The sequence below is a fragment of the Argiope bruennichi genome, chromosome 11 (genome assembly GCF_947563725.1).
Source record: "Argiope bruennichi chromosome 11, qqArgBrue1.1, whole genome shotgun sequence".
In the NCBI taxonomy this organism is placed as follows: Eukaryota; Metazoa; Arthropoda; class Arachnida; order Araneae; family Araneidae; genus Argiope; species Argiope bruennichi.
In genome coordinates, this window is record NC_079161.1 from 15,048,992 (window position 1) to 15,071,361 (window position 22,370).

General features: G+C 30.9%; 1 protein-coding gene across 1 annotated transcript in view; it reads left to right on the forward strand.

Annotated features, from left to right (window-relative positions):
- The first annotated feature begins 1,452 nt into the window (after positions 1-1,452).
- The window catches only part of LOC129957162 (integrin alpha-PS1-like), a 141,094-nt gene continuing 120,176 nt past the window's right edge, over positions 1,453-22,370 (forward strand). Inside the window, exon 1 of the mRNA XM_056069339.1 lies at positions 1,453-1,779. Within this exon, the coding sequence (XP_055925314.1) occupies positions 1,592-1,779 (188 nt within the window). The 5' untranslated portion in view covers positions 1,453-1,591. The remainder of the gene's footprint in view (positions 1,780-22,370) is intronic.

Sequence of the window (22,370 nt, forward strand, 5' to 3'; positions counted from 1 at the left end):
ATTATGGCGATTAACAATGCCAGAAACATGAAAGGATGCTTCATCGGAGAACATTATGCTCTTCAGAAAATCAGCAGCTTCTTCTATCCTCCTTAGCATATCTGTTGCAAAGGCCATCCTCCTAGGTCTATCGTTCGGTTCCAAAACTTGAACAATTTGAACTTTGTATGCATGCAGTCTTAATTTTTTCTTAATAACCTTGTACACCGTCGAAATTGGCATATCCAATTCTGTTGCCGCTGATCTCACAGATATTCTAGGATTGTGTAAAAATGTCTCTCTGACACGCTCAACATCAAAATCACTTGTGCAAGAACGTCTGGAACGTTTCTTATCTTCGATACTTCCAATTTCTAGAAAATTCTTTTTCCACCGCAAGATGCTGTTTTTGGATGGAGGATCTTTTTGGTAAATTCTTCTGAAATTTCTCTGTGCTTGCACTATCGATTTCATTTCTATGAACCACCATAAAATTTGTGCTTTCTCTTGTGGTGTATGCATTCTCCTTAATATCCGCTCGAATAAAACATCACATACAAAAGTACTACATAGAACAAACACATCAAAAGTAAACATAACATTGCAATAGTTGCCAAAAACAAAAGAGAGAAAAATGCAATTAATAAGCAGACGATATTTAGAAAAGTACAGATATTTAGACTGGAAAATGAAATTATCTGAAATTAACCACACGCGCAGACGATATTTACAAAAGTAAAAATATTCACACCTGAAAAGGAAAATATATGAGTTATTCCATCAATAAATGCCATAAGTTTGTTTATATCTTTATTATTTTATGAGTTATTAAACATCAAAATGGGTCCGGGACTTTATAAACACCCTGTATATAGATAATCATATAGATAATATAGTAAAAATTATCGATACATTAGAAAAAATGAAAGCGCGAAACAGCCAAATTTCTCAAGGAAATCGTTTTTCATTAATCTAAAATACTTTAGTTGATTTCCAAAATGTAATAACATTTTTTTTAAGCCATAGCCATTTTTATTATTTATTTCAAAATGAAAATATATAATTAAATAAATTATATACATTTGTGAAAAAAATGTATATTTCAAGTTATACATTATTCGGTTAAAAATACAAAAATATAATGTAATTATGATTATTCCGCATTGTATATATTAATTTTCGAATCATAGTTAATTTTAAACTTTTAATTTTTAGTTTTGATTGTATGCGGTTTTCCTGCATCGAAATCTATTACCTCGCCCCCTCAATTTTGGGGGAGTTAGTCATGTCCAAATACCTTCCAAACCCGTTCCCTTTCAGCCTTCCTCTATCAATCTTTTCCAAAAAGCACACCTTTGTGTGTGACAACCCACTCCATTCACCGATTTCAAGCTCCACCGGCGAAACGACGCGAGCGCCATCGTGTGGTGGCAGTCACAACAACAACTCTCGACGTGCGATGACCATTCATTCTTTCTCGAGCTCCGAAACGTGTAGAACTGATTCTCACCCATTTCATCCTCCTCACCTGAACGCACGTGCAATGGTTGATTCCGTCAACATTTATTTATTCCATTAAATAAAAAGTCAGTTACGGACACAGTGAATCAAAATGCCGGTTCTAATATCCAGCCATAAAGTACTATTGCTAACTGTGACTTTGTATCTTTTCGAATATGGATTGTGTTTTAATTTAGAGACTCGTTTGCCGGTCATCAAAGAGGGACCTCTAGGATCTTATTTTGGATATTCAGTTGCTCAACACCAAATTATTCAAGAGAATGGTGAAAGGACAAGTGTGTAAGTTCCTAATTTTTCGATTAGTTTTATTATCAATGAAAATGGTGTTTTATTTCACAGGTGTGCTACTGCTTTCGGATTGTTATGACAGCTGTGTTAAAAATGTTTGGGGTCAAATCAAACATTTGAACGGAACATAACGTTAATAACAAATATAATAAATCTATTGTTTGCTAATAGAAAAATGTTTCTTATCTTGTTTCTGATATATTTTTAAAAGATTCTTTTGTAGATAAGGTTATTTTGTTATGATAAGTAATGTATAATTTTTCCATTCTTTTCATGTAAAGCAAACCTTGATAATTTCTTTTTGCCATCTTTGATACACTTTGGTATTCATATATTATCAGCTTTCTATCCAGTTGATGGTGTGAAACGAAAAGATAATAAATTATCAATAGTATACTGCGACATCAGATTTAATAAATATTTCAGTATTACAGGAATTATAGCTAATTAATTATATTTGAATTTCGCTATGTGGGTTTTATAATAGTAATCTAATGTTTCGGTTTAAAAAATAAATGAACTAAATAAAATAGAACACAGTTGTAAGAATATAATCCACATATCTTTCAATTTTTTTCTATATGCATATGACATTTCTAAACCATGTTAATCTAGTAAATGAAATGTTGAAATGCTGAAATAATAAATTAAAAAAATTTTTTAAGAATTTTATAAATTTTTATCTATGTTTTTCTGTTACTTATCTTTTAAAGATTAGCACTATTCTATTTAATAAAATTAAATATGTTATTGAATTTATATCATTTTTATGTCAATGATGTCTTTCAATATTTAAATTCACATTTAACCTTTTTATATTTTCTTTTACTAAATATTCAAGAGAGATAATATCTTTAAATTATCTTACGAATATATACAAATCAGCTTATGGTATTCCGGATAAGTATTTTTTTCTTTTAATACGCTTTCGTCATTTACGAAATTTGTATAGTTTGGTGCCCTCTAGTTGATGTTCTCATTCGATATCTCTGTTCTAACCTATGATGAATATTTATAATTCGATGCTTTTTAATTTAATATTGATCTAACGTCAATAAAGATTTCTTAAAGGTTTTTTTAAGGCTTTTTTTTTACAATTATCGTTGTAAGAAATAAGTTTAGAATGTTGTAGGAATTTTGAACTATTTTTTTCTGGTGAAATTATTTTCTACTTTTACTTTTCATTAGAATCGCTTTGTTGTCTTTTATTTTACACAGATTATTAAATTATTCTTCAATTAAAAATAGCATAATATTAAACATCCGAACACCAACTTATATTTGGGTTCTTATACTAAATGAGAAAACAATGTTACCTCAAAATGATTACAACTCTTTACAACTGCAGTATTTAATTTCCATTGCTTAAAATATTCGGTAATATTAGTCTGTTTTATTTTATTTCAATTTGGAAATTTAATATTTAAATTCTTGAGAAGTAGTTTTCCTCCGTATTTTATTTTGTATAAATTATGCTCCAGACTGGATTGTGTAAAAGTAAATATGATTCATAATTCAGTTTCCAAAATGTGGTATTCTCAGTGTATTACATTACTTTATGAAATATGCTTGCGTCGAATTTCTTGTAGACGTTACTATGCGTTGAGAAAATAGAACAAAGTTCGTCCCAAAGCAAATATCATTCTAACTTTAAATGCTTTTATCTCCTCTTTCGTGTATTGGTACTAAGTTGAAACGGAGATATTATGTTGTGAAAGTTTCGAGTTTGATAAGACAATAACAACAAACTTGTCTTGCTTTAGAAAATGGCTAAAATTTCGAAGGAAAAATTTTTTAAACTTATTTTTGTTACTTATTTATCATTAGAACGTTTAAAAACGTAAATAATTTTATAACTTATTACACCGCAGAATAATAATTCATAAAATACATTTTTTTAATTATTCAAACTGTTTTCTTTTCGATTTCTTTTTATCTTATACGTAATTAAATTTGTTGAGGCAAAAAAAAAATATCAAAATTGATTAGTGTTGCTAATTTATTGAGTAAAAGCTTTTTTATAAAATATTTTAGAGAACGATCTCATGTCATGAGGCATGGATTTATTATTTCTCGTTACATTTTTTTTTCACGATTTGCAAATAAATTTAAACTGATTTTTTTTGATATTTTTTATAAATAGAACGCTTGCAAATTTTGTTCTTTTCTCACATCGAAATTTTTTATGTTTGGAAAACTACAGTTAGAAAGCAAGTATTTGTACGTTAAAATTGGAATAAAATTCTAATATTGGTTTTGAACTTTTATTTTCTTTTTGTTTCCAATATACTTAAGTTTCCTGTCTTTATATTTGCATATTAATACGTATACTGTGCAACCAAGCAAAGAAATATCCGTCGTGGTTTAGATGCTTTTAAAATGATTTGGAATAAAAATTAATATATTAGCTTTTGATGAAAAAAAATTTATGTGTCTATTTGACATATTTTTCTTGATATTTTAGTAATTTTATAAAAGTGTTTTGTTCTGACACTGTTCTAATATAGTTTTTTCCGTTCCTTCAAAGAAATCGCAAAATTTCTCTCTCTCTCTCTCTCTTTCACTCTCAAAATTTATCATGTTCCAAAATTTCTGTCTTCTAAGTAATTCAGAATCCGAATTGGAAGACAGAGGTTCGTTTATATTTAGAATGGTTAGAAACCTCTATTTATCGTTTGCGTATCCAGTTGTTAATTGATATATAAAATTAATTCGACTTTTAATTCAAAATTCCAAATTATAAATAATTTTCAATCTTTAAGAAATTTTTAGACATTAAACTGTGGACTATTTAATGGAAAAATAATAATAGAAATCACAAATTTTTTCGATTATTTTTCTTCTGTTGCATAAATTGATTCATGTTTATTTTCGAAGCATTTTAAAAATATTGAAAATTTCACTTCAGAATATTTGACCATTAATAAATAAATAAATAAATTCTGTAAAATATTACAGTCTTATATTTTAAACATTCATGCGATAGCAATACTTAATTCATTGCAATTGTTTTATCACTTAACGAATGTCATTTATCAATTTAAACAGCGCTGCATGATGATGTTATGTAAATTTTTTTTCAATAGTTTTGAAACATAAATTCATGCTGTACATGTGACTTATATACTGTGAACATGAATATTAACTTCACTTATCTCTAAATACAAATAATTATAAAAAGCACGAAAATATTTAGCGCCATTCTTTTATTCTTCTGCTATTACTTTGAATAATTCTTTTTTGGACAATTCCAATGAGGCCAAACGATTATTTATTTTTATATTGAATCATTACTTTTTGTAAAATTTGGATAGTCCTCTATAAGAATATTTTTCTTTCGTGATATTTCTCAACATTTTCATACCTTCTTAAAAAGGGGATAAATAATAATTTTTTTAAAAAAATCTTGATTTAACCTATTTGATATTATTCCCAAGTTTGTATGAAAATTAGGCGTCTTTAACTCCGTTTTAGTTTAAGGACTTTTCAAATGTTACTACAGGCATATCTTCAATATTTCTTTATTTATTGAATCGTTTTTTCTTTCTGATTTTGGCAATACTGAGAGTTGGAATAAAAGATATATGTTCAGAAATTTCAGACGATAAATATTTATTTTTATTAAATCGTTTGTATGTTTAATTTTGGTGATTTTCTGGGGAAAAATATTTCTAATTTATCTTTATACTTTAATTAAGTACTGCATAATAAATAAATAAATAAAAATAGACCTTGTCCCCGTTTATTTGGAAATTATTGCACCATGTGTAAAATTCTTAATTTCTAGATTGTCACATCTCAACCCACTTGTCGAAACGATGTCTACTTCCTCCGCAAATTTCTCATTCTACAACAATGGGGGCGTTTTATTCCAAGAAATAAAACACTAGTAAAAAGGTGCTGAATGGAAACTACGTACTCACTCTTTCATTTATCCTTTAAGTTTACTGTCCTCCTTACCCCTCCTGCCATATAATGGACGTGTCCACAGTACACAAAGATTAAAAGGCACACCTGAGGCAAAGTGTAAAGATGAAGACTGTAAACACAGGTGGTTGTGTTTGAATTAAAATGTTATCTGCCAACGCTTTATATTTATTCATGTTTTTTATTATTATTTATTTGAAAGATGTTAAATAACTTGTAAAGGATTAATCGAGTTATTATAGTTCGTCAAATAGGATTAAAGTCTGCTTGATATAAGAATGGACATTGCAATTATTCTTTTACATTTTTTTTCTCCTTCCCTCTTATAAGAGTCAGGGACTGCGATATGAAAGTCGAAAGTAGTATTTTAAGTTGTTTATTCATAGAGTTATTTAAGAGTTTTTCTCTCTATATCTTTTTTATTTATCTGTAAAATTTTGGCTTCATTGCTTCTTTTTAACACTTTTTAATTGATAAATATAGCTATACGTAAGCTATTGCATCAAATTGTTTCTATATTTTATATCACTTCAACCAGTATTTGAATATGGAAATTATCGGTAAAATCATTTTGCAAAAGTGTCGATTGAAAATTGTTAATAAAATTTATTTATGTTGAAAGAATGTCGATATTATTCAGCAAACGAACATTAAATTATTACAGATACTTATTTTGCTAATCAAAAGTTTAAATAAATTAATAGATCATTTTCGCAGACTTTCAGAATATTTAATAACTATTAATGGATTATTATAATAATATACAAGATAAATTAGGTTTCATTTTTAAAAATTAAAAAAAAGTATTGCTTTTTGTAGAATATGCTCACCCTAGTTTTAATATACATATTATATTTATGGGTTATTAAATAAAGAAAAAGTTTATTTATTTGAAGTTTATATACACCATACAGTATGATAAAAATTTCACTAGATTTTAAAAAGTTGGATGCCTTTTAAAGTTTAATATAAATGAATCTTCTATTTTTAGACTGTTTATATTTAATGCTTGTTATCAGTTTACATTTTTATGGACTAATATTTTTGATAACTCTAGAAGAAAAGTTATTTGTTAAAAATCGTTTGCTTGCAAATAAATAATTATATTAATATTTTAAATAATAATAAATATTTTATTCGCGTATAATTCTAGATGAAAAGTTATTTGATAAAAATCGTTTGCTTAGAAATAAATAATTGTGCAATCAGAATGCTTTTGTCATCTTCAAAAGAACACGAAAAAAGTTAATAATAAAAAAGCTGCTATCAAAATGTTTCAGATAAAAGCATTTAGATTTTATTTTTTCTCTTAAATTCAATTAATATTTTGTTGTATACACCTGATTTTCTTTATTAATGTGAATATGTTTAATGATGTAATTTAAACCCACAATGCATCGAGTAATCGAGTCATTTCCATTTACAAGCTTCACATGACTATTCCAAAAAGCAAAAGTGAGTGTTCAGAATTTCTTTCTTAATTGCTTTTTGATAAACATTTTAGAAAGGACCGATTTATGGTAGATTTTTGAAAATACCAATATGTATAATTAATTACATTAACAATACTATCAAAATATTTTTTTTTCAACGTAGAAAATGTTTTGGTAAAAAGGGACTTTTATTTTTATTGAAAAATTGTTAATAATGTGATTCCTGTAACTGGGATATTGGTTAATTCATAATGTAGCCCTTTGGCACACTTTAATTTTTTTTAAATTTCTTAAAAGAAAATAATTAAAAAATAATAATTTTCCTAAATTATATGCAGCTATTCAAGACGCATATTTTTTTTTATAAAAATACAAAAAATCATGCATTTTCGGAGTACAGTAGACTCCCGATTGTCCGCGGGCGGGTTATCCGCGCCTGCCGTATAGTTTTTTTTTTTTTTTTTTTTTTTGACTGATTTTTTCAAAAAGGTGCAGTTTTACAGTTATGATTTTGTAATTACATAATACATTACAGTATTAAAACAGTACATATGTATTCATTTTTCTGTGTATCCCTGACACCTCTCATAAGTACAAACCACTTTTCTGTTTTCATTCACAAAATGCATTTTAGGTTCGTTTTGAGTGATATACTAAAATATTAAGCATTAGTTAAACATTACCTGCTGTTTATTTTACGTTTTATTGTACATAAAACGATTTTTCAAAGTTGGAATGACTGTTTTCTCTTTTGCTATACCCGTTTTTAGCTTTTTCCGCGATTTTTGTTATCCGCGGCGGCCGCGCCACCCAATTCCGCGGATAATCGGGAGTGTACTGTAATTTTTTTAATGAGGACATAAATTTAAATTCCGACTGCATTCGTTCTTTATGGAATATGTTAATACACATAATCATTAATGTTTAAAAATATTTTCAAACTGGTACAGAAGAGAAATGTATGATTCTCCGTCATAATATTCCTAAAAACTGGAAAATCGTTTGCAGCAAAATCACACCGAACTCCCAATGATAAAGATTCAGCTGTCTGGACGATACGGACATCTGTATAAAACATAATTTTCAATACCCCGCTACCGTCTACCACATGCATTCGCGTTCGGAAATTCTATACCTTTAACAGCTGCCTCCGCAAATGGTCTCAAATTACCGTCATCCTTACCTGGCTTTATGTGGGGGGAGGGGGAGTACTTTACAATGTCCTCCCTCCATTAGCTATTAAGGCATCTTTAGTGGGTATTTACTACAATAAATAGTGGGAGGATTCGTCTGTCATTTGTTGTGGTCTGATAAATACGTGCTTGACGTATGTCGGCTGGGCTTTTGATGTCAGGTTTCTTCATTTTAATACAGATCCTTATTTTCATCAGCTTGACTAAAGGCTTTATCAGATCTTTACAACCTACACCACTCCTCAATACGAAACATTCTAGTTTGTACTTCCTCGTATATGTAATATGATGAGAGTAATAATCTTTTTAAAAAATTCGAACGTTTTTGACCTATCTGAGTTCGAAAAACACATTTTTGGAAAATGTCAGTCTGTGTGTGACAAAGATAACTCAAAAATGCTTTGAATTTGGCGGATAAAATATGGCATACGGTCTTTATACCAAATTTGTTGACTTATGTCAAATTTTGTGTAAAATCTGTTCAGAGAAAGTCCGTCTGCCCAGTTGTTCAACATGATCATTACAAAACAAAGTGAGTTAGATAGATAAAATTCGGTACATAGATTTAACATCTTAAATCCAAATCCAATGGAGGGTTGAACTGTCTGTCGGTCTGTACTTTCAGAATAATGTAAACACGATCGTTCAAAACTGCAATGACTTAAGTATATCAAATTTGGTATGAAAGTTTGTGATGCAAGTGCAGCTTTGTGTCAAATACTTGTTTCAATTGGTTGTTGTTGTTGCTTCTTATGGCACTTGCCATGGACAAGCCCGCTGTTACGAAGACAGCGATTTAAGCCGGTGGGAAAGCGTCTCTTGTTTTTATAGTAGCGCCAACTAGGGCCAAGAGTACGACTTTGCTACTCACGCATCACTTATTCGCTTGCACAACCCCTTTTTACAGGAGGGCACATTCGCACATCTCACAGATAGAACAACGGAAGAACAACCATGCCCAAACCGGGACTCGAACCCAGGACGCCCAGATCACGGAGAAGACGCACTACCCCCTATGACAGGACGCTGGCGTTTCAATTGGTTGGGAAAAGCTGTCTAAAACACAAATTGGTTATTGGATGTTATTAACGCTTGTCAGAAATTAATCTCAAAATAACTGACCAAAGTTCGCACGATAGATTCAGTAGAAATGCTAAATTCACACCAAAAATTATTTCGTAAGTATTGTATGCCAGTACTATGTAAGATGTTCTCTGGTGCCACGAGTTCAACAAAATGTATGCGGGAAAGTTTTGGGGAGACTATTCCTGTGTATTAGGCTGGAAATTAATGGTAACCCAGGGGGGGAAGGGATGTGGACTTTTTATGCTAAGTGACGCTGGTCATTTTACCCTATGGCGAAGCCATATTGCCTGATTCCCCTTGTATAAGCTTCCCCCCCCCCTTTCCCTTCTACATGGATTTCTGTCTTTAAAAATGTTAAATAATGTTAATATTGTCTAACGATGTTAAATATTGCATAAATGGCTGCCAGATATTTTTTACTCTTTTGGTTGTTCTTCACAGCACCATTGACTTTCCCAGTAACATTGTGAATTTAATGATAATGGAAATTAATAATATTTGAAGGAATTACGATTATGAATTGCCATGATTTGCTAAAATATTGTGACCATATTTAATATGATAAAATCTGGCGCCATTGACTTTAACAATAACATTAATTATAATGTGAATATAATGATAATGGAAATTAATAATATTTGAAGGAATTACGATAATGAATTGCCATGATTTGCTAAAATATTGTGACCATGTTTAATATGATAAAATCTTGCGCCATTGACTTTACCAATAACATTAATTATAATGTGAATATAATGATAATGGAAATTAATAATATTTGAAGGAATTACGATAATGAATTGCCATGATTTGCTAAAATATTGTGACCATGTTTAATATGATAAAATCTGGCGCCATTGACTTTACCAATAACATTAATTATAATGTGAATATAATGATAATGGAAATTAATAATATTTGAAGGAATTACGATAATGAATTGCCATGATTTGCTAAAATATTGTGACCATGTTTAATATGATAAAATCTGGCGCCATTGACTTTACCAATAACATTAATTATAATGTGAATATAATGATAATGGAAATTAATAATATTTGAAAAAATTACGATAATGAATTGCCATGATTTGCTAAAATATTGTGACCATGTTTAATATGATAAAATCTTGCGCCATTGACTTTACCAATAACATTAATTATAATGTGAATATAATGATAATGGAAATTAATAATATTTGAAGGAATTACTATAATGAATTGCCATGATTTGCTAAAATATTGTAGCCACATTTTATATGATAAAAGCTGGCCAACAACAGCAAAAAGTCCTTTAAATAATTTTAAAAAAATTTAATCTAATTATTTTTTTAATTTTTGATTTAATTAATTTGTTAAGTATTTGTTTAAGTGTGAATTATAGAAGAATAGGAAAGATATTTACTATCTGAACAAAAAAGTGTGAATCCTTGACTGTCTTGTCAATTCGGGCAAATCGAAACTATCCATCTCTCTTCAACTTTGCGAGATAGATTTTATATAAATCAATCTTTATGTGTTGCATTTATTATCCTTTAAAATGCTTAGATTTTTTAATATAATTTTTAAATGCTTTTTTAAAATATTGTCAGTGAATATTAAAAGTACATAAATGATTTTTTAACTATTGCCATGCAATTTTTCATTAACTTTGTAAATTATTTTAAATAAATTTTAAATATAATTTGTACCAATTAATTATTATAATGAAATTGAAACCAATTTTTTGGCATTAAAATTTTAATAAAGCAGCTGGTGCAGTCTCTCGGAAATTTTCTCGCATACTTTGTAATAAATGAACTTGTGTACTATTAACTACATGATATTGGCAAACAATAGTTATGAAACAGCTATTAATGTGCAATCTTTGGCGATTAGGCGCTGAGATGCGATTAATATAAAAATTCAGAAAAACCTAATATGCAGTCTAAACCAAAATTTGACGCAAAACTTATAGTTTTAATTGCAATATCAGATACCGAATTTCTTTGATTTAAATCACTTCGTTTGTGAATAATCTCATTTATATGCATGCGAAATTACAGACGGACAGACGGTAAACCTTTTCACACATTTTTTTTTTGTTTGTTTTTTTGTATTTATTGAGTTTACTTATACTCAAAAGGCCGGGCTGATAAACTCCATGTGAATAGATTTTGTTCAAAATTTGATAGAAATTTACATATTTAGTATGCAATTTTATATACTGAATTTCATCCATCTAGTGTAAAATGCTTAAGAGTTATCTTGTTCACAGTCAGACAGACATAATGCCAAAAAGTGTTTTTTGAACTCGGAGAAGTCTCAAACGTGGAGATTCGTCGAAATTAATTTCGAGTTCGAATTTTTTGACAATTACAGTACTCTTTCTATATTTCATACATGAGAGAACAAAAAAAATTGCTGTCTTCGGACATTAAATCCAAAACATTTTTTTGTTGTTGTTGTTGAAATCATGTTTTCTTAACTGGCATTTTTTTCTGTAAATTACATGATATGTAAGGAATGTAATGCAACAGTTAACGCAATCAATCCAGACAAACGAAACAAGCTACAACTTTATAATTCTTCTTCTTTTATTTTTATTTCCTTTCAGGAAAACATTTTTATCCCAAAATTTTGATATTACAGCTAATTTAAACAGTTGTTTAATTATTAAAAGCGATGAAAGAATGAAATCTCTATCATCGCTGTAGAGAAGGGGGGGGGAGAAAGAAAAAAAGCAAGATAATTCAATTTTTGCTGAACTTTGCGAAACCCCTGACTCAATCCCAAAAACTAACAACCCGTATAAAATCTTTTTTCAAACAGGGGAAAAAAAAGCTCTTAAAAGCTCTTGGAAAGCACAAAACTTCCCGCTCTGTACCAGCAAACTGCTCGTGCCTTAACTTAAACGCGAAGCTTATCCCGAACAAAACAATTATTCTGGAACGCGCCCTGCTCTGAAAGATGAGTTGATCTCCGCACGCACACAAAGGGAATATTTTCAAGTGGATGGAGGGACACTTTTTGTTCGAAAAACGTGCATGAGAGGGACACTTCAGGCCCGCTTTTTTGTGACCTTATCAAAAGCAGTGATCCAGCGATCCTGAAGAATTAAAGCACGTTTCGAAGCTCCCCCACTCCCACACCTCCCCTTACTTTAAATCTCACAGAACTGGAATTGATAAGGCGATGGCTTTGACAACAGTCTTTGACACTAATGCTGCAATTACTACACTTTTGTTTAACGCGTACGACGACTAAGGTCTTGTCAGGCCTGCAGTTTAGATAGTGGAGCTTTTAAGATGCTCCTCGGTAATGTTATATTTAGAGGCAGGTACATATTTATGATGATGTCGGGGGACGTGATACTACGGCGTCTGGAGTGGGTGGATGTGGTTTCCGGTTTCTTTGTTCTTTGTCCAATGAAATCGTCAGCTTGTTTAATTTATGAACTTTTAACTACTTTGCTTATAATAATTTTTAAAAATTCTATCATTTCTTATTAACCAGTTCATTAACCTTACTATTTCTTTTCTTGTTCTTTGCTGGGTGATTCTAAAGGAATGGAACAAACTTAAAAAAATTTCGGGTGTATAGATACAAGTTATTTATACTTGTAACTGGAAGTGTTTGTGGATGTACGTATCGGCACTCAGTAACATAGACTGCATCTATAATAATAATAATTATCACTCAGACACTGAAATAATTCATCCGTTCCAAGGCCGTCCTATTGTATACAGTCAAATCTTGTATAGCGAGCGCATCGCATATCGAGTCGCACATTGAGCAAAACAAAATGTAAATAAAGTTACTCGTTTAACGAACGATGTTTCGCAGAACGGACACATTATGACGTCACATCCCGAATTAACTTGTATCAATCTGTATTAAACTCTTGCTTGAAGATAGTCCTTAAATCTACTGAAAGAAATTTTGGGGCAGATAGCGTTGTTGAAAGTGACTCCGAGGGATTTGAGTAAGTATCTATGAAGCTATCCATGACAAATTATCCTCATTAAACGTATGCTCATTAAGCCCATTGTATTTCATGTAAGAGAAAGTGAAACTTGTGTTTTGTATCAGAAAGTAAATATAACAAGTCAAGAAATTTAGTTCGTTTTACTTATGATCGTTGTAATTGGGTTCGTTTTGTTACCTTAAAACAATTTCCCAATCCACGAAGTCAACACCTCACTATCTTCACCCACCTGTCAACACAGCTCCAGATCGCATTGCTGCCGGTCACCCACGAACTCACCACATACCTGCCTGCGAAAAGAACAAAAAAATATCTCCCCGCCATCCCTGGAAATCGTCGGTAGATCTTCAAAAGACGACAGCACCGAGTCGCCGGTGAAATCCTGTCGATACTGCTACGTTCAGTGGTGGCGGGGTGGTCGGCTGTACGCAAGAAGAAGAAGGCTCCCGACCTTCAGATAAGACATTTCGGAAACCATTCGTTTTTCGAGAGGGAGGCCAAACGATTACGAAGCTGGTGGGCTCATGAGCTCTATGGATTGCTTGAAGCAGTTGGATTGAAATGATAAATACTAAGGCAAGACTCTGGTGCCACTCTTGTTGGCGGTGTTTTTGATTTTTGTGGATGGTCCAGGCGTGTTTTGGGGGACAGATAAATAATAAGTGTACTCCCCCCCCCCGAGATGATGGGAGATCTTCTAATTGTCCTTTATTTCTTTATTTTTATGGAAGACACTATGATGTTTACTTAATTCGTTCGAAAGTAAAAGGTTAGGCTCCCCGCGTGAGGTTGAGGTCAAGTTTTGAAAAGAATATTGTTAGGTTTTGTTTAAAACATAATAGGCGTTCCTTAATATAGCTTTTTATCATGTGTGTTTGTTTGCTAGCTCGAAATTTCAACCTTAATTATGATGCAATTTATCTTTTGAGTTATAATCCGCTTGTGGAAAAATGAGGTAATTAAATCCACTACACCCCAGTTATTGGACACAAAAGAATATACAGGGTGTTTATAAAGTCCCGGACCCATTTTGATGTTTAATAACTCATAAAATAATAAAGATAGATTTAAATTAATAACATAAATGGTTAAATAGACTCAAAAAGTTTCATGACCCTTGTCAATGAACTTCCACGTGTGCCCCCTTCGTCGCACGGAGAATATCAAGTCGATAGTCAATTTCACGCCAGGTAGCGACAAGCATGTCGGCATCCACAGAGCCATTTGCGCACTTTATGGCGATTAACAATGCCAGAAACATGAAAGGATGCTTCATCGGAGAACATTATGCTCTTCAGAAAATCAGCAGCATCTCCTATCCTCCTTAGCATATCTGTTGCAAAGGCCATCCTCCTAGGTCTATCGTTCGGTTCCAAAACTTGAACAATTTGAACTTTGTATGCATGCAGTCTTAATTTTTTCTTAATAACCTTGTACACCGTCGAAATTGGCATATCCAATTCTGTTGCCGCTGATCTCACAGATATTCTAGGATTGTGTAAAAATGTCTCTCTGACACGCTCAACATCAAAATCACTTGTGCAAGAACGTCTGGAACGTTTCTTATCTTCGATACTTCCAATTTCTAGAAAATTCTTTTTCCACCGCAAGGTGCTGTTTTTGGATGGAGGATCTTTTTGGTAAATTCTTCTGAAATTTCTCTGTGCTTGCACTATCGATTTCATTTCTATGAACCACCATAAAATCTGTGCTTTCTCTTGTGGTGTATGCATTCTCCTTAATATCCGCTCGAATAAAACATCACATACAAAAGTACTACATAGAACAAACACATCAAAAGTAAACATAACATTGCAATAGTTGACAAAAACAAAAGAGAGAAAAATGCAATTAATAAGCAGACAGTATTTAGAAAAGTACAGATATTTAGACTGGAAAATGAAATTATCTGAAATTAACCACACGCGCAGACGATATTTACTAAAGTAAAAATATTCAAACCTGAAAAGGAAAATATATGAGTTATTCCATCAATAAATGCCATAAGTGTGTTTATATCTTTATTATTTTATGAGTTATTAAACATCAAAATGGGTCCGGGACTTTATAAACACCCTGTATAATAAAACGTCGTTTATGAGTTTTTCAAGAGACTTATGTAAAACGTTGTATAAATGTTGTCGGATAATAAATAACTCCAATAAACAAAATTTTTAATAACAAATTTAGTATTTCTGATAAAAATGTATCTTAAAAGTAATAATTTTAAAAAAAATTGATAGATATACTATATTTCTACATAATAATAAAAGCGTTGGTTAAATTTTAAAATGAAAAATTAACTATCATGAAGGTGACAAAAATCGAGCCTTTATCGCATATCTTCAATGCGAATTATATATTTCTTATTTTATATACCGTCTCTTCTTGCAGGTAATGTTTTAAAAATAAGAACAAAAATCTTTAATCCTTTTATGGTGCACTAATTATCGTTGAGTTTCAAGAACACTGGAATCGAATTAATTCCATTCAACGTTTTGTTACTAGATTTTGATTAATAAAATAAGTTCGAAGGTTTAATGGAAAAGAAAGCATTTAATCCTATGAGCCCTGAACGCCCGATATCGCCCTGTCCGACAAGGGCCTGACTCAGGCGCTTTGGAACGGTTAAATGAATTTAGGGGGTGAAAGGTATTTATCTCATTTAAACTCGTTTAACCGCTCCAAAGCGCCTGATCAGGCCGCTGTCGAACAGGGACATATCGGGCGGTCAGGGCTCATAGGGATAAAAAAAGATGGAATAACCTCACTTTCTTTTTCGGTATCTCTTAAATTAGTTTGTGTTATGAAAAATCACTTTAATTTAGTCTAATTATTACATGATGATTTGTCTTCTATGAATTCATGATTTGTAAATAATTTCGATGTCTTAATATCGATACCAAAGTCCCAATTCTTCTTTAAATAGATCTCTGCACTTGGAAAATTTCAATCAACTCCAGCACCGAAATCGATGTATAATTGATGTTTGGCATCGTGTAGATAACGTACTTTGCCGTGCCAATGTTTGCGAATGAATTGAGATTTAATAAAATGACGTATTCGAACGTATGCGAATTCGTTAATTCAAAAATGTGATGAACTAGATGGATGGCTCCTGGTTTTATCGTAAGATCTGTGTAGAATTTTGGATCGAATTCTTTGTATGTCTTTCATTCAATGTATTCATACATGTGTGAAAGCGGAAGATCAAAGTCACAACAAGCCCGAAGACTGAATTTTAACAAATTACCTTTACTCCAAAATTGGAGGTCAGCACCAAATTTGGAGCGAATTCAATCATTGATAAGAGATTCTGCATCAAAATGAAAGCTCGATGCTTTTCACTGCATGACAAAGTTAAGTATAAAAAACGCCATATTATAAAAATATACGAGAAAACCGAATATGCTGATTTTTAAAGTACTTGCCAGCCGCCTTCAGTGAACTGCTTTTCGCCCACCCTTTTGATAGTACTGATTAAGTCAAGGAACTTCTGTTTTTCTATTATGAAATGCATCTTATTACTACAAATTATTATTATTATTTCATTATTTATTTTAAATATATAAATAGTCAGACACATTATTTTCTGTTTTGAGAGACATTTAAGATTTAACCAGCTATTCTGTAACTGCACGGCATAAAAATATAAAAAAAAGGGTTGAAATAATAATAAAAAAATATTCCACCAATACACTTTAGTAAATAAACATAAAAATTCCAATGAGGATGTGACGTTCTTTTTTTTAAATTCCCAATATTATTCGGAAAAGAGGGAATTTAGTTAAAAGTTCAAATTCATTAGTGAAGGTGCGTGATGAAAACTTATACTTGAAATTGATTCCTATCTACTAACTCCAAGAACGCTGGGGTTAAAATAATAATGCCACTGATATGAAAATACTTCATAAATATTAAAACATTTTATTATCATAAACGCGACTGTACGTTATTTTGCTATATCCAATTCTTTTTGAAATAAACAAACAAAAAGCAACTCTATATAGTACACGAAAGAAGAAGCAAACGGTAACTCAATTACAACAAACGAAAACTGGAAGCAAACGATATTATCGTTTTGCGATACATTTATTTTCGCAGTTTATACAGTTGCTATTCTTTGTTTCCACGTGTGAGTAAAATGTATTCATTCTGTCTAAATAAAGTGAACAAGATCGGAATTTCTTTCCTCCCTCCTGGTTGTGTTGCAGTACAGAATTCGTGCGGGTTTGTTTTCTGTCGAAAATAAAAGGCCGGGGAAGTGTAAGGTATGTTGCTGGAACCCTCCCATTCCCAGTTTTTTTCCCCCCCTGCTCTTAACCTTTTTGACCTCAGTTGAGGGGCTCGATCCACGCCCACTACGAATCTCCCGCCTTGGGGACTCGCACCTGGGTGGGTTGCAAGGCTGCAGGTTTTATCGCTTATTTTTGCATTCAGTGGTGGATATGATGCAAATAGCATAAAAAGCAAATATTTAATAAATCTAAAAATAATTCTTGAACATTTATTTTTATTTTATTCTATGTTTAAAATGCACGCAGAAAAAAAAAACACAGCAAAAGTTTAATTTGAATAATAATTTAATGCCCTGCCAGATAATGAATTTTTATTTTTTAAATTTTATTTATTTTTTGGAATTTTCAGATCATTAAAAATGATTGTGAATAAATATGAGCTACTTCACCAGTATTCACTTTTTGCATTCAATCTAATGAGTTATCACGAAATTTTAGCTATTCATATAAGAGATGCATTGTCTTGAAGCATTGTCCGTCGTTGATTTTTAGTGCTTCATATCTCTATATAGTATATATAGCGAGCAGAGAGGAACTTTCGAATTTTGAACTTCGCTTTATTCCATCCCGGGAGGCATAATTTATGTACGAGTAAGAAGCGACAAGGTAAGTCTACTTCACAACACAAGAGCGAAAACAGAAAAGAGCGAGCGAAATATTTATCCTCATGGTTATATAGTGTGAAATTCTGATAGGAGTTTCTTTACATGTGTCGATTTAGGTCAGGGAATTATAGGGATCTTTTAAAAGAATGTGTTTCAATCAACAGATTTTTATCCCTCCACTCGGAGTGTGGGAACTTGTCGATTTCAGAAATTTTACAGAGCTTCTGTTGCATTAATTAAATAAAAAAGGTGGAATTAGATCTGGAAATAAGAGAGAATTTTAGAATGTTCATATGGTTAAGTTAAGATAAAAGGAAATTAATAAGGATTCAAATTAGATTTTAAAATATCATATATATATATATATATATGATAGGGAGATTTTCTCTTTGCTCGCTTTCGCTCGTCAACCCCGATGTTGTCCAGTTCCAGTTAGCAAGTTTTTGAACTCCCCTGGCCATTCGTTCAATGTTGAAAGCCTAATCTTCCCAAGATGAGAGCATACATTTGCCAATTGGTCTACTGCCGATTCAAAACTTCAAGTCCCACTGTGAGAAAAATATTCATTCATATCTCTAATTTCTAAATATTGAATTAATTTTTCACATTTTACCACCAATTTAACAGCTTCACGTTCAACTTTTCTTTTTAAATTGCAAGATTCTCGCTCGATCTTTCTTCGCATTTTTATTTCATCTGATATCTGGACGCCCATTATATTAAAAAAACAAAACAAAAAAAAACAATTCAGGCTTAACACATGTATTGCTTAGATATTCAGAGAATTGCTAGCCTAGGAACGAAAAATGTCCGTTACTGGAAAAAAATAAACCAACGGGAATGCTATTCATTAGTGTTGCCACCAACATTTGTCTAAAAATTAATAAATAATATTGTTTTAAACTCGTCTGCTGTTAATTTGGTTTTAATTAAAGCTTTACTTTTCCCTTTTCATCACCAATTCACCATCCAATGCTATTTAATTACTTGCTGTCACGTAATAATAATTTTCATTAAATATTTCAAACAATACTGGCAAAACAAACCTCAAATGTCTTGGAACAGATGACTCGCAGTCTTATCAGTCACAAAATGAATAAAACCCAATGTTTATTTAAAAAATTTTTTTAAAATGACAAATAGAGAAATAAATAATAAAGAACGATTGAATCAACTTTCTTATGAAATTCTATTTCTGATAACTAAACAAAATTTTAAAATAATAAATATGAAAAGTGAAAATAAATTTGAAAAATGTTTAAAATTATTATTCAGTTCAGTAAGAAAATGTGTAACCCTTTCGACTCGATGTTTGCATTTTTAAAATTTTATACCCCAAGTAGAAGCGGCTCTTTGTACAATCCTCCATGTAAAATTGGGATTTATGTATTTATTAAGAAATAAAATCGAATTTGCAGAACATAATTACCAGTTAGAATCGAAAGGGTGAAAGGCAATTTTCTGGGACTTTTTTTCCATGCGTCATCCCTTTTCGGAAGTAAAACATTTTCGCGATTTTATTTTCACCAGAAAAAAAAATTGTTGTTACTTCGGTGGTAGAAAATATATAAGTAAAAGGAAATAATAACGAAATAAAACTATAAATTAAGGAAAAAGGGGGGAAAACTTGCATATTTTAATGATATTTTCTAATTCAAAATGGTTTTTTTTTAACTATTTCTGTTTATGAATATTGAAGAAACACAAACAGGATGACTTATTCAGATTTTACTTAAGTTTGAAAAGCCTTTTTTAAAGTATTATCTTTTTTAAAGCTAAATATTTGCTTATATATTTTATTAATTAATTAATATTTATTTTTATTTATTTACTATTTTTGTAGATCAAGTTTCAGAAATACTTGATGAAATATATTTCCAAAATTAACATGAAACAAATTGCACTTTCAAGACATATATTTGGAGTTTAAAAGTTTACATTGATTTTTTCTTTTAAGTGGCCGATTTCTAGTAAGATCTGCTATCTTACGAACCCTGGTGCACGTCATTATTTAAATGTCTTTTAGTTTGCATAGTTTGGAAGTTTATGCAGAAAGTTGTCGAGTCATCGTTCTCGTTATCTGACCATGTTGAAACTCGTCGCAAAATAACCCTTTTTATTGGTGTTCATTTGATTAAATTAGATATATATTTAAGAAACTGTATTCTTTCTAATTCATATTGTTAAAAGGTTTTATAAAACATTTTATTAATAACCTTGGATTTATATAAATAGGGAAGAAAGTAATTATATTTTAAAACTTCAATGGTTTTTTTTTCGCATTTATTTTTTATTTACTTTTTTTATTATAAATCCTGTTTTAAAATCGTTTTTTATGTTATTAATACGGTTAATGAACTGTTATAAAAGATATTATATTAATATAAAATAAAACTATACAAGTTTTTTTAAATAAGTTTTAGTCACAGATGCTGGTATTAAGCATATTTTCACAAATTTTTGTTCAAATATAAAATTTGTCTTGACTTAAATCTAAATTACTTTGTTATCTTTAAAAAAAAACTGCACCCTTTAAAAAACCTACATCTTTTCTAAAAAATCCTTTTATTTTATAATCTTTATACAATAATAATAATATATATTATTTTTTATTTAATGATATATATTTGTAATTATAATTTTATTTCATGAATGTTAAAATTTTTTCTCTTTATGAATGTTGATTTCATGTCATTTCCATTTTTTTTTTTTTTGAATTTTTGTATAGTATTCAAAAATTTTTCTGAATAATTTTTGTATCAGTATATTATAATCAGAGTTCTGCTGATTATTCCACAATATTTATATAATATTCAGTTCTTAAAATATTACTGTGATGCTCATTTCACTGGTTATTTTCTAAGGAAGAAAACTTGAACTCCTGATTACGGTGCAACGGTTATCAAACATTTTTATATATAGTTTCGAACGTAATTCTTTATGATTCACTCCTTAGCCGACAGACACCTGCGAAACAAATAAACAAACTCAACTGACTTCACTTCGATCAGCCTCAACAAAATCAAACACAATGTGTTTGCCCACATTCAATATCGCTTGAGGGGGATTACTGCCCCTTCCCAAAACAGAACAATTTCGAACCTTTTTGTTCTTTTTTGTTTCACTTTGGCTGGCAACCCTAAAAGGTGCAGAGGTTTTTAAGCGGTGCACCGATTTTCAGACCTGTGGGGAATATTTTACGACTGGAAGGGGGGGGGGATTGGAGGAGGGGTCGACGATGCATGCAGAGTGGGACAACATGCCATCACACAACGACACCCAACACTTCCAAGTAACATAAATGCTCAAAGATTGCTTCAGGAAAAAAAACTAGTGCTCCCGTCTAGTAGAATATTCATCCGAGAAAGGTTGTGCCGACGACTAACTCTGCTTACCTTCACCTCCCCCTTCTCCCCCCCCCCTTTTCTTCCTTAAAGGAAAATGTTTTCGAACTTCATTCTCTTAAGTTTTAAAGTTTCATATATTTTGCTTTTCGACATCGAGATCATCATTTTCACTACCTCTATTAACTCTTTCGTGTAATTCCATATAAGAAAGCCATTTTCTATTTGTCTCTTACCTTCACCCCTCTTTAAAACCTCCCCCCCCATCTTTCTAAAAGGAAAATGTTTTCGAACTTCATTCTCTTAAGTTTTAAAGTTTCATATATTTTGCTTTTCGACATCGAGATCATCATTTTCACTACCTCTATTAACTCTTTCATATAATTCCATATAAGAAAACAATTTTCTATTTGTCGCTTACCTTCACTCCTCTTCTTTCCCTCCCCCCTTTTCCTAAAAGGAAAATGCTTTCGAACTTCATTCTCGTAACGTTTCATATATTTTGCTTTTCGACATCGAGATCATCATCTTCACTACCTCTATTAACTCTTTCATATAATTAATTCCATATAAGAAAGCCATTTTCTATTTGTCTCTTACCTTCACCCCTCTTTAAAACCTCCCCCCCCCCATCTTTCTAAAAGATAAATGTTTTCGAACTTCATTCTCTTAAGGTTTAAAGTTTCATATATTTTGCTTTTCGACATCGAGATCATCATCTTCACTACCT